Raw genomic sequence first — 13399 nt, 5'->3', positions numbered from 1 at the left:
TATAAAACTCAATAAAACATTACGCAGATAATATGATCGTTACTAGCCACACTTACTGAGTCCCGGAATACCCACCCTACTTAGTGTGAACGGAGACAATTAGTGTTGTTTGCGACGATCAGAAAATTATCTCATGATAACAATATAATCTAAGTACTGAAAGTACCCATGGGAGTATAAAATTGGAATATGCTCATACTTCAGCATTTTTGTAAAATTTCGTGAAAACCTTAATGATAAAAAGTCTCTACAACTTTTTCAGTTCTTTATTGATTACAATGCCCTTTAGGATTTATGAACTTCAGTGTATATACAACTTAAAATTGCAAAAGAAAAATTATTTCAACTTACTTGAAAATTGAAAAAAACATTTTCAGTTTTTGCCTCATTTATTTCTATCATCCTGATAGAGAAAATGTGTATCAAGTTTGATGATCTTAGCCTTACATGTACTGTTTATATCTGACAAACAGACAGACATATGTACTGTACGAACATACCATAAGATTAATACTCTGATATACGGGCAATTTTTCTTTGAATAAAGATAGCATATTTGTCAAGTTATTCAAAGTAATTTGCAGAAATATGACAGGAATACTTGACCTAATAGCTGGCAATGCTATTGACGCCATTCCTAATTCCTCCGCTTTCTTAAGGTATCACACCGGTAATTATTTTCATTGTATATTACTATAGAGGGAAAAATCATTAAAAATCAGTTTACAGAATTGATGCCGAACAACGCAGTCGGAAATGTTTTATGTTACCTGTCTCGTCTGCCGAAACCGGAAAAACAACATCCTACGCGGCATTTTCAAAAAAAAATTACCCGCAAACAAGACTACCCTCAAATCCACGTGTTTTTCACATGTGTGTAAACAGTCGGAGTGCACCTCAGGAAGTAGCCTCAGCTACCAACATCAAATAGTTCCTTTGTATACACTTGATTATTTCTACAAATTACACAAAATTTCCTAATCAGGGGTACAAAAATTATGAGAAAAGAAGAAGAAATGAGAGAAATCGCGCAAGAAAAAAATATTTCTTTAAATATATGGAACTACAATTGACTAAGTTCATTTCGATTGGACAATTACCGGTGTGATACCTTAAATATGACCTCTACAGCCTGCTGAAAGTCATCCAAACAATACTTTTTCTCATCCTCTTTGTAAGCATGCCATCTTGGTCCTACAATGTGGATGACACACTGGTATGGCAGATTACCAGCACCTGTTACACAGCATTCACCTACTGGTATTTGACCATGCTTTCTGATGTACTCCATGCTCTCTTGATCGAATCCATAACCAGCTGCCTCTGATATAGTGAACGCTACACCCCCTCCATGACTTAAAGATTCATTTGCTGCATTGACAATACAATTAACTTTAAGTCTAGTGATACTGCCCAAATAAATCTTCACAACGAGTCCCTCTACTGCTTCAGTTCCAAGGTATCTCCAAACTTCTCTGTGTTTGATGCAGAAAGTCCAGAATCTGAGTCATTAACTATATATCTTCTTCTAGTTCGATATCTTCCGAAATCTTCTGCTTTTTTGTTCACCCTCTACCTTAAGTTTCAAAGCATTCTTTGTTATTTGCAGCTGAGCATAATCATCACAAGTGATTATAATTTGTGACTGACCGCCATAAAAACAGGCATCTGGATATTCTTTCTGAATTTCTTGGACTACATCAGGTATTTTACCTGTTTGTTCTTTTGGAACAGCATACTCATCTGTATTCATTATCTTTATTCTCTCATAATGCTCTTTTAAATCTGATTTTGTTGTTTCGTTATTGACAACTACTAGCAGCTCCCCATCTCTATACTTCAAATTATTTGCAACAGACTTAAATGCTTGAAGGCCTTTTTTCTCTCCAAAGTACTTGAACGAATTGAATTCACATTCTGACATTTTAATAACCAATGGGAGTTTATTGGGTATGGGTGAATCACTTATATTTTTTTCCTCTGCAATTTTCCTTCCTCTTGAATTTTCATCTGCAGATAAATACGCTGTTAACTTTTGGTTTAGTTTCAGCAGATTAGAGAGACCAGTAGCTGTTACAGAAGTTCCATTTGATTTGTCATCTCCTAATACACAACCAAACTCTTGAGCAGTTTTTTCTATTTTAGCCCGCTGCAGAAACGGAGAAATTGTTCCTGACACGCTCTCAAATATTTGTATGCCATCCAAAGAATCCTACAATTTAAAGTAAAAGTACTGATTAACAAGAGGTCAATGGGCCACAATACTTACTTTAAAATTAAGTCACCTTGCTCATATGGAAATAAAAAATTAAAGAAGAGGCCCAAGGGCTACATCCCTCACCCCAGTCACCTTGGCCCATATTTAATGTAAAACATGTAAAACTTTGATCTCTATCCCTATTGTGACCTCCAACCTACCAGCCTTTCATTTGTCCTCTCATTTGGAACTCTGTAGTAATCCGTCATCTTTATCTTTATTTTTTCATGATGGTGTTGTAATTCTGATTTTGCTGTTTCACTCTTCACAAATACTTGCAACTCCCCATCTTTATAATTCAAATTTTTTGCAACATCTTTGAATGCTTGAATGCCTTCTTTTTCACCAAAGTACTTGAAAGAATTGAATTCACATTCTGACATTTTAAAAACCACTAATAGTTGTTGGGTTTTGCCTGCATCACCAGTATCTGTTTTCTTCCCATCATCCACACCCTGTGAATTTTCATCTGTAAATAAATATGCAATTAACTTAGCAAACAATTGAGGTCAGCAGCAAAACTATCACCATACAAACAGCTTGGTTCAGAAAAAAAAACCCTTTTTAAAGATAACAACTAAAACACTCGTTAATTATCAAACTTAATTAATAAACTTTACTACAAATACATTAATTATCATATGCTCTTGTCTCGTGGAGATATGAGTTAGAATGTGTCCTCAGTACCCCTTGCTTGTCATAAGATGGTAAGAGGCCATTAAATGGGGCGGTTCTTCGGATGCGACCGCAAAAACCGAAAACCCGTGTCACAGCAGGTGTGGCACGATAAAGATCCCTTCCTACTCAAAGGCCGTACGCGCTGAATACAGGCCTAAATTTTGCAGCCCTTCACCGGCAATGGTGACGTGTCCATATGAGCGAAATATACTCGTGAGGGACGTTAAACAATATTCAATCAATCAATCCAAGCATTACCTGGCTTTGGCTTCTTCAAGTAACGTATTTAAAACTCTTAATGGAACAGAGTAGAGTTTTGTCCGAATATGATGTGGACCTAATTGTCTGTTGACGTGAATCAAACGTGACATCATGTATACTTGGTGACGTCTTTATATGTGTGAAATATTCTCGAAAGGGACGTTAAACAATATTCAATCAATCAATCATATGCCCTTGTAAATGGGTATGGCCTTTCATATTTAAAAAAAAATCATCTATGGATGCTTTATGCCAAGTTTGGTTCCCTATACATTCGCATGTAAAACGTTGATCCCCTATTGTGGTCCCACCCTAGCCCTAAGGGTCATGATATTAAGTAACTTGAATCTCCAATTTGTCATAAAGCTTTCATGTAAATTTCAGCTTTTCTAGCCCAGTGGTTCTGAGAAGATTTTAAATGACTCCACCCTATTTTTGCATTTTTTGTGATTATCTCCCCTTTAAAGGAGGTATGGACCTTCATTTGAACTTGAATCCCCTTAACCTAAGGATGATTTGTTCCATTCATTGAATTTGACCTATTGGTTTTGGAGAATAATATTTTCCTATATATCTGCATGTAAAACTGTGATCCCCTATTGTGGCCCTAACCTACCCCGGGGGCCATCATTTGAACAATTTGAATTTTGACTTTAAATATATCAGGAAGTTTACAGGCAAATCTCCACTCTTCTGGCCAAGTGGTTCTTGACAAGAATGTTTAAAAATATTTTCTTTATATATTCGCAGGCATAACTTTGAACCTTTACTGTAGCCCCAACATACCCCCGGGGTTATGATTTTAACAAACAAGCTTTAATTTCCACTATGTTAGGAAGTGTTGATGTAAATTTCAGCATTTCTGGCCCAGTGGTTCTCAAGAAGAGGGTTTCTAAATGACACCACCCTATTTTAGCATTTTATGATCATCTCCCCTTTGAAGGGGGTATGGCCCTTCATTTAACAAACTTGAAACCCTTTACCAAAGGATGCTTTTGTGCCAAGTTGGTTGAAATTGGCCCAATGCCTCTGGCGAAGAAATGAAAACTTGAAAAGTGTATAATGACGCCGACAGACAACGGACAAATATCAGAAAAGTACACTTGAGCCTTCGGCTCTGGTGAGCTAAAACGGTTAATTTCATTAAATGGAAAGGCAACCTAAAATATTTTTTCATTATAAAATGATAAAGATTTGTCATACTATTCTGTTGATATAAAGCCTAGATAAGCTTCAATACTAATTTGAAAATGTTACAATCTAATTAATATTAGATCCTAGAATACGCTCACTTAAGAAGAGTATACGGCGCGGATCTAAGAAGTCTGATTTTAATTAGATTGAAAATGTTAAAAATTGAAATTCCCGATATCTATAAAGGCTGCCATGATGTGGAATTCCTTTGTATTCAAGACCACAAAAAGCAATAATTTTGACGTCACACCGTCTGTTCTGGTTTTGATGAGATTCTAAGATCATCAAAGATGTGCATGTGGTAGATTTTACGAATACATTGAAAATAGGTTGATGCCTTCCTGTCAAACAGTTAATTAACTAATGCGAAGGGGAGAGGTAAAAAAAAAAAAGGTGGTTGGTTTTTTTCTCTCGAAATTCCTGACCCAACCAAGTCATCTGAAAAGAAAAGACTATGTAAAACGTGCACGTGAATCCATCATTTGCGTAATGACAAGTTCAGGTTCGAGACATTTTTATGAAGAAACGTGTACCGTCTGCCTGGTCTGCGACTCCACTGAACGTCTTCTTTTCTTAATTTCTTCTTGCAAAAGAACGGGCTCAAATCTATACGGCTCCAAACTTAACTGTTTGTGACTTGTCACGTTTACAATCCTGCTGATGAAATAAACCGTAACAGATAGTGTAACGTCATAAATTAAACTTCAATGGCCGCTCTCTTGGCGGTGAGTAATTTAAAATATATGATAGATTAATATTGATTTAATCGTTAAGCAAGGATTTTTGTTGTTAAAGACGGTTATTTACGATATCAGTAAGTAATACTTTATTCATAACAGCAACAATGTGGTTAGGGTTGCCTTTCCCTCTAAATGTTCTATATATGTACCTATTTTTGTACCTTTAAAGCATATCACTTGTAGAAGGCCTTTGGGAGAGTCCATTTCAATTCCGTTACTGATGATGTTCCAAATGAGGTTCATAGATTTTTCGGCTTTCCAAGACCCTACAAAACTACATTTTCTAGGTGTTAATGGAATAGTTTTAATACAAATTCCATCGTGCTTGAGACAAATTTGAATGTCCTCATCATCTATGAACAGACCTAAAGGTGTTAGCAATTTTACATTGAATGTTATTTCTTCACCAACACAACAAACCGTAGGGACAGCAGTTGCCACTGACATAGATGGGCTTGACTTGGTCATAATGAGTTCTCCAAACTGTTTTCCATTCACTCTTGTTAAATCTAGTTCTTCTGGAGTAAATTTCATCTTTTCAAAGGTATCAGACGGTTGAAGTTCAGATGATTGAGATTGCAGTTCTTTCAGACGCTTTTCAATACACGTAGCGACATTTAAAAACGACTGGTGACCGTCAAATTTATTTGCCGCATCAATATAATGACAAGTCTCCACGCAGGAATCGGACAACTTACTCAATCGTTTCTTTTCTAACTCTAATGATGCCATTCTTTCAAGTTGTTTGATCTCTACTGCATCACAAAGTTCATTTTCTCTTTGTTCTAGAACTTTTTTTGCTTTACAGAAACATTGCCTAATTTCATCTTTTAGTTGTCCACATTCATTGGGGAACGTGCTCATTTTTTCCTCAAGTACAGATAATGACATCAGAGAGTGATGTTTTCTTTTTTCTACAATCTGCATTAGTTCTTTTATCAGTTCTCTCTTTTCATTCACAGCATCGGATATATCACATAAACTGTGTGTTTTGTGAGCACTTACAGCGCATAGCAAACAAATTGCTTTCTGGCACGACTTTGAAGAACAAAACATTTTCACTATTTCTCGCTCATGACCAGGAGTATTGCAATACATAGTACAAGAAAACAACTTAAGGTTATCCATATCTCCTGCCAGCAGACTTCCAATTTCAGTGTATGAATGGTTGATAAATACTTTCAAACTAGAATGTAATTTAACACAGTCTGAACAAAGGAAGGAGGAACAATCAAAACATCGATGAGATGCTTTTTGCTTATTGGTGCACATTTCACATTCCATGCCAGATTCGTCATTCTTCAGACGAACAATCCCTAATACAACTTCTCTAGTGCTGTCTTTAGGTAAAATGATGATACCTTCTTCTGCACAGACATGCGAGTTCTTGCAATATGGACATTCAATAATGGATTTATCTGATGCCAAGAGACCGAGTACACATTGTCTACATACAGCATTTAGGCAAGGCAATAGATATGGTTGCTGGCTCTCGGTGTTGAATTCTTGACTGCAATTTTTGCACGACAGAAAAGACTTTACCTTTCCCGAGTCATTCAGGAAACCATGGTTACCACCTACAATACATGTTATATGTAGAATTACCTTTGAAATCGTCCATACACATGTACTAAACATTTCAAAAAAATCTTAAATTGAACAGAAATTAGGTATGGTGTGTCAGTCCAAGGGAATCGGAAACAACAGCTAGATCTTCAAAGTAAAATGTACACTGCTCTGATTTACTCAGTTTAAACGGTAACTTATATAGTTAAAGGTGAATCATGACTATTGGGTAATATTTAATGACGAATGAAATTTAGCGTTACAAAAATATCATCTCAATCCAATGCGCATAAGAAAAACAACTCAAACCGATGGGCAGTAGAAGTCCTACTCAATCCGAAATTTACTAAACTTTTAAAAAATATAATCAAACGAAAAATGAATAAATATATAAGAAATAATTAGAATAGATTTGTACTACCACATAAGAAATAAATTTCATTTTTGAAAATACATGTGGGTATGAGCTGCGAAGCTTCACGCCAGTTCACTTTATGAAGCGCTAACGCTCTTTATGTGAAACATCGCAGTTCATACCCTCATGTACTTTCAAAAATGTAATTCATTTCTTCAATGAATAGAATGTACCTAGGTATTATTAATTGGTATCAAATAATACACATATATGTTCGTATGTGCTTGGTAATCAACCTTCTTGCTATACATATAAAGACTAACCGTAATTAAGATGTCAAACCATACACACAAACAAAAGACCTGGGGCTAAAGCTAGAAACCCTGAAAGGGTTGGTGCAACAAATTCATTAAACAATTCAAAATTTCCACTTACAAACCCCAAACAAAGTGCGCATGATTCCATCCCAAAGAAGATGGGTGATTTTATCGAGCCGGGAACCCACAGAGGGACAAATATCAAAGTTAAAATTGAAACTCTCCAGAAAAAGAAAAAATTGCATTCTAGTTAAAGCAATCAATCCATAGCTTCCAAAATTGCTTTTCCGATGTGCCCATGTCAAAGGCACATTGAAAAAATCCTACTTAAAGTCACCTATACGCGAAAAACGCACAAAATAACAGTAAATTTGACTTTTCCAAGCAGATTTTCATATGGAGTGGACCAAGTCTCTATTGTAAACTAAGTAAAAATGTTAGTACATGTCCAGGTGCAATATGTTTTGTAAATAAAAGTATGGAGACTTCACCCACTCTATGAAAAAAACTTCCTTTTTGTGTATAACTTTTGTCGTATTATCAAGAAAATTTCTATGTCCACGACGGGTAACTTTAGATAGCTTGAAATTCGGAAATTCTTCATGGGATGTATAGCCGAGGTGGTATAGCTGCAGTCTCACTGAAGTTTTGGACAAACCCAGATTGCATATCTGTGGTTCGAATACCAATTTTCCTACCTATTATTTTTCTTATTGATGAATAGACTTCCAATAATAATTTGTCTCTGGCATTTTATGGTAAGTTTATGCAGTCTTATGCGAATGTCAGGGGTTGAACTTCTGAAATTGAATTTCAACATATTTTATTCTATCTGTGTAATTTCCTGTACTTTTCTGGTTCTGTGCTATCCAATACATTTGCAATAGCAAATACCAGTTTAGAGCCAATCAAATGTATCAAACCACAAGGTGACTGAAAGATCAAACTCACAAATTGCATATGCTCTACAAAGCATCTGTTGTGAATTTTCTGTATTATTTATCAATATAAATAGTTTTTGAAAGTGAAATTGTAATTTAAGGTAAGGGGTGTTATACTGCAAAACAGAAATGGCAAAATAACAAATCAATTACCCATAATATCATCAGAGGGATACTATTCAAGAAACACAGTGATTGAGTTTAATGAAAACAGCAACTGGGGTCAGATAATAAAGTAATCATTTATAATTATACACAAAAGTTTCGGGTTTCTGTGGGAAATATTTATGGTATACATAATTTTCCATCTTTTTTTGTCCCAGTATATGTTAAATGAATCATAAAACGTTGTAAAGGACCCGTTTTCTTAATCCTTTAGAAACTCTCTCTCTGTAATGAAAATACAGAATATTAACCCTATAAAAGTTTACCATTTCAGCAACAAGGCTTGTAAGATTGTGATAAGGGGTATGGGTCAAAATCTATTTAGTGTACATGTAGTTGAATTCAGTCTCTGTTGTCTGACAAAAAAATCATTCTGCGAGATTCAAAGGACTATGATTTGTTTGCATAACTTTACATTTTAAAGCCACAAACATTCCAGACAGCCAAGATGTCGGAAATTGAAATGACAGAATTAGCTATGTGTATGTGTTGAAATCCACTCCAAAAGCTTTACCCCTAACAATCTCTTATGACAAGAGGCTTCACCTTCTCTCCTTGGACGGTCCATTTTACACCAAAGCTTTTTTGAAAACCATTTCACTCATTTTTAATTCATTCTATGCAATTACATATCAGTGCAAAGTTGTTTTGTTTTACAGTCACTTACAGATCAAAACAAAAGGTGAAAGCTAGTAGATATCCATTAAATAGTACCTTTTCCTTCATCTGAAATGATTTCTTTGGAACTTGGATATGTCTAAAACAGAACAGTTGGAATGTTTCATTTTATACAAAGCTGATGAGAACTTAAATTTGAAAAATATCAAATTCAAATGTCCTGGTGATATTTAGTGTAAACAGCAACTGAATGTTATGCATACCTCAAAATCGGAACTTTTTTCTTCGGTTCCCATGGTATATCGATACGCCATCAGTGGATTTTTATCACTCGTGTCTGTTTTATTCGGAGGCTGTTTGTACTTTGAATGCTTTTCTGATGGCTGTAAGACACAGATACATGTATTCAGTGGCGGATTTAAGGGTGAGGGGCGCAGCTGGCGGGGCGCCCCCCTAAAATTTTCAAATTTAAGGTAAATCGTGGAATCTTGTTTAGGAAAATATACTATACGATTAAAGAAGCAATAATTTCTTCCACTCCCGGAGAAATTAATGACAAAATCTTTTGATTCCTTGAATCACTTTATTGGGAGAACTTAAAATTTGCGTTATTTTATTAATTTAACCTTACAAAAAATGATAGAAATAGTACAAATGACTAAATAGGTTTATTTTAAGTATGATCATTTCATTAGATTAACATTATAATGTACAAGTAACAAGTTAACTTTGTGCAACTTTGACTAGTGAATGTTGTCAATTTATAATTGAATTCATTCAATGCAAGTTACATTTTTCATCGCAATTAATAGGTTGACCAATATTTCACAGACGTACTAATTTGTTTGAAAAAAATGAATAAAATTTGAAACATGTACTTTTTCAAAGTATATACATGTAGTATGTACTGGGACTTATGATATGGTATGAAATTTTGTAGTATGGAAATGTAGTGAAGTAAACATTCAAAACAATTTTCATAGGAAAAATCAAGTGTTATAATATTTCCTTTTTTTCTCCTGAAATGATAAATCGTAATAAATTACTGTCATATATCAAATTATATTTAGCACTGAACAAATTAAATTTATAAGAATTTAGTTTAATTTTCTGTTTTCAGGAAAAATTATTTCCATAGACCTAATTGGAATTCGTGTTTATTTATCTATTTAATTAAATCTTAATATATAATCTTTCTATCATAAGACAATAACTGATATTCAAGAATGTAAAATATCAAATTCCTATGCACGAATGACAAAGCTCCGACACTTCTTTTATGTTTTAAAGAAAAGAGTGACCCAACATTCTGACCATAATGTTAATTGTTTGTTTAATGTCCCCTCAAGAATTTTTCACTCATATTGAGACGTCATCAGCTGTAAATGAAGTACCTTAAATTTAGACCTACGCTCAGGGCCGTAGCAGTGAGGGTTTTTAACGTACCAAAACCAACCGCGACAGTTTTAAGGTCATATCCAAAAGACCTATGATTCTCACTTTTAAATACCGAGCCTTTGGAGAAGGAGCAATCACTACCTATATTAGAGTCTTAAGTTTGACGCGGCCTTGGCACGAACGGAGCTCGAACTCACGACCTCCCGGTTACAAAGTGAATGCTCTATACCATTGAGCCGCCACGACTGTTCCTAAGCATATGACCAGTGAACTTGATGTGTATATTTATTATACTTAAAACTGTAATGGAATGCTGCTTGTAGGGGAACAACTTGGATAACCCACAGAATCAAATCCTGGTGCAATGAATTATGTACTTGACATGCGTATTATTTACATACATGTTCGTATATTACCTCCCCCCATCCTCATTAACACAAACCATTTGGTATAAATTGGATATTAGTACAGGAATTGATATTGAAATTATATTCGTCAGCTATCATTTCTACAGGTAATGCTAATTTGCCATCGTCGGATAGTCACGGCTGATCTCGTCTTCTACTCGTCAAGTGATGAGTAGAGGACGAGATCAGCCGTGAGTATCCGACGATGGCAAATCTCTTGAATTTTCATAATCGATGCACTAACTATTATATCTATTTTGATAATTAATCATGGGCCTATAAACATTGATGTTGCCAATGTTACCTACAAACGGAAACTAAAGTATAAATTATTAAACATATCATTTTTATTTTCATGTATATTAGAGAGAGAGAGAGAGAGAGAGAGAGAGAGAGAGAGAGAGAGAGAGAGAGTTTTAAAGGGAGAAAGACACCTTTTACTTTCACTTTTGTAAAGGCCAATAACTCCCGTTATATATTCTACGAGTGTGCAATATTTTCTCTTCTGAGTCTAAGAATTAAAGTTCTGAATTTGGGTACTTGTAAGTACTATCTTTATATTAAATATATTTTCTTAAACCTTGATAAACCAAAATATGAAGAAGAAGGGAAAAAAAAAAACCGCTGCGGAATTTTGTAACGTGCTGAACAATATACAATGTTTGTGAAGTTATTTCTCTATTACGCAATTACCTCATTTGGACCCAAAGTCTCATGACGCGTCACATATTTCAAGCCCTATAAAATCGGTAAAATCCAGACCCCCTGCCTCATAAAGTGGCGCTCCCCGTAACTGCAATTCCTGGATCCGCCCCTGGTATTCGTAGTAACAACCAATTTGATTAACATCATACAGGTGGTTAATCAGAATGTTGTTACTTACAACGTGTATAATGCCATATGCAGGGGCCGTAATTGGTGGGTATGTGAATTCCAAGCAAAGAAAGTAGGTCAATAAGTACTCAAAGACTAATTGTGTTTAATTGAATAAAGATCAATCTACACGTAGATAGCCAAGACAATGTTGGGGGGGGGGGGGGGGGGGGTTCATGTGGCGTTGGGGAACCGAAACTCCTTTTTCTTACTAAAGTACACATCTTCAGCGAAATGACTTCAGAATGACCTTTTAAACAAAATGTATTTCTTACTGAAATATATGATAGCGTGAAACATAAAAATGGACTCATTCTGCATGACACAGTAACGTGTAGCGGTCACCCAGCCAAGTGCTGATCACACTCGCCGTTGCTTACTTAACCTGTGTGATCTCGAGTTAGACTCTACCACATCACTAGAAAAGCTAGCTCACTAGCGAAGCAGTATAAGTTCCCTCTTATACTGTCCGCTACAGCAATACTCTGCACATCCATACTGCAGTGGTGGATTTAGGGCCCCCTCCTATTTTTTTTTTTTAATAGGGAGGACTTCTAGCAATTTATTTCTAAACTAAATACTTGTATCTTAATATTTAGATTAAAAAATGATATGACCTTTATTCCATTCAAGCATAAATTGTTTGTTAGTGTTTTTGCTATTTCATATTTGTTAATTCCTCATACTATGGATTGTAAACTTCACCTAGTATAATTATAGTTTTCATTGGTTCTGTTTCAATCTTTCTTTCCTGCTGTATCTCTTCGGGTTCAACACTAATCCGCAGGATGTCGGGCTCAACAGTAGTATACGGACAAATAATTCCTTTCTCAAATTTTATTTCATAAATTATTGCGTAAAAATTATTTTATGGCTGGTTGGTTGCATAGTGATTTTAATATGTGGATTCAGTGAAATTAAATCTTTCCTGCGTTTAAAGAAAGCTTTTAGGACTTTTTGATGAAGTATATGAAACGGTGGATTCTGTGGATGACTTCTCGCTCTCTCTGTAATTTCTGCTTCCCTTGTTCATGATAAACCTTTCATTTTGCAAAATGCTGACCTCCTCATCACATTATTGCATACGATATTTTCCGTTCCTCGTTTTAACAACACCCCCTAAATGACCGTTCACAAAAAAAAGATCAACGAAATCGAAAGTAGCTTTGGCCTCCGTGATTCATTTTAAAGAAAATTACCTTTTTTCCATATAAATATTGCTTAAATATTTCGAAACAATCTGTTTTTCAATTTGAACCTCGACCAAAATGTATAAATTTACAATCAAGTATGTGTTTCCTTTACCTGGCGTGTACATGCCTAAGTCAAGCTAGCGAACACTAAGGATCTTTCCTAATATTTATCGCTTAGAAAATGTACGTATAACGAACCCGACAAAAAGTACTCTCAATATACGGCGCTTAACGCCTAAACGAGGACTTGTGCCACTTAGGTGACCGCAGGGCATTTTAGGGCATTGACCCCTCTAATAGATTCTGACCCCAAAAGGGTAAGTATAGGCACCGATTTGGGGCACGGGGGCGCCAAATATACCCTATTTTTATTATCTAACTATATGCGATAGGGGTCTAGGTACGGCGCCTAGTGTCTAAACTAGGACTTGTGCCA

At 35.3% G+C, this 13399-nt stretch overlaps 1 protein-coding gene across 2 annotated transcripts; it reads right to left on the bottom strand.

Annotated features, from left to right (window-relative positions):
* Nucleotides 1-251: 251 nt before the first annotated feature.
* On the bottom strand, nucleotides 252-13134 carry LOC130051277 (uncharacterized). Of its 2 annotated transcripts, none has more exons than XM_056153078.1 (6): nucleotides 13076-13134; nucleotides 9356-9475; nucleotides 9189-9231; nucleotides 5292-6707; nucleotides 2419-2726; nucleotides 252-2212 (listed from the first exon to the last, which is right to left on the bottom strand). In XM_056153078.1, exons 2-6 carry the CDS (start codon nucleotides 9404-9406, stop codon nucleotides 1529-1531), a joined length of 2502 nt encoding a protein of 833 aa, XP_056009053.1. In that variant the 5' UTR covers nucleotides 9407-9475; nucleotides 13076-13134; the 3' UTR covers nucleotides 252-1528. The 2 variants fall into 2 exon arrangements, with proteins under 2 accessions (XP_056009053.1, XP_056009054.1); XM_056153079.1 differs by having other exon boundaries at nucleotides 12476-13112.
* Between the last annotated feature and the right edge of the window lie 265 nt (nucleotides 13135-13399).

Source organism: Ostrea edulis, chromosome 1, assembly GCF_947568905.1.
Source record: "Ostrea edulis chromosome 1, xbOstEdul1.1, whole genome shotgun sequence".
Classification (NCBI taxonomy): Eukaryota; Metazoa; Mollusca; class Bivalvia; order Ostreida; family Ostreidae; genus Ostrea; species Ostrea edulis.
The sequence above is the reverse complement of the archived record's forward strand: the minus strand, read 5'-3'. Positions and strand labels throughout refer to the sequence as shown.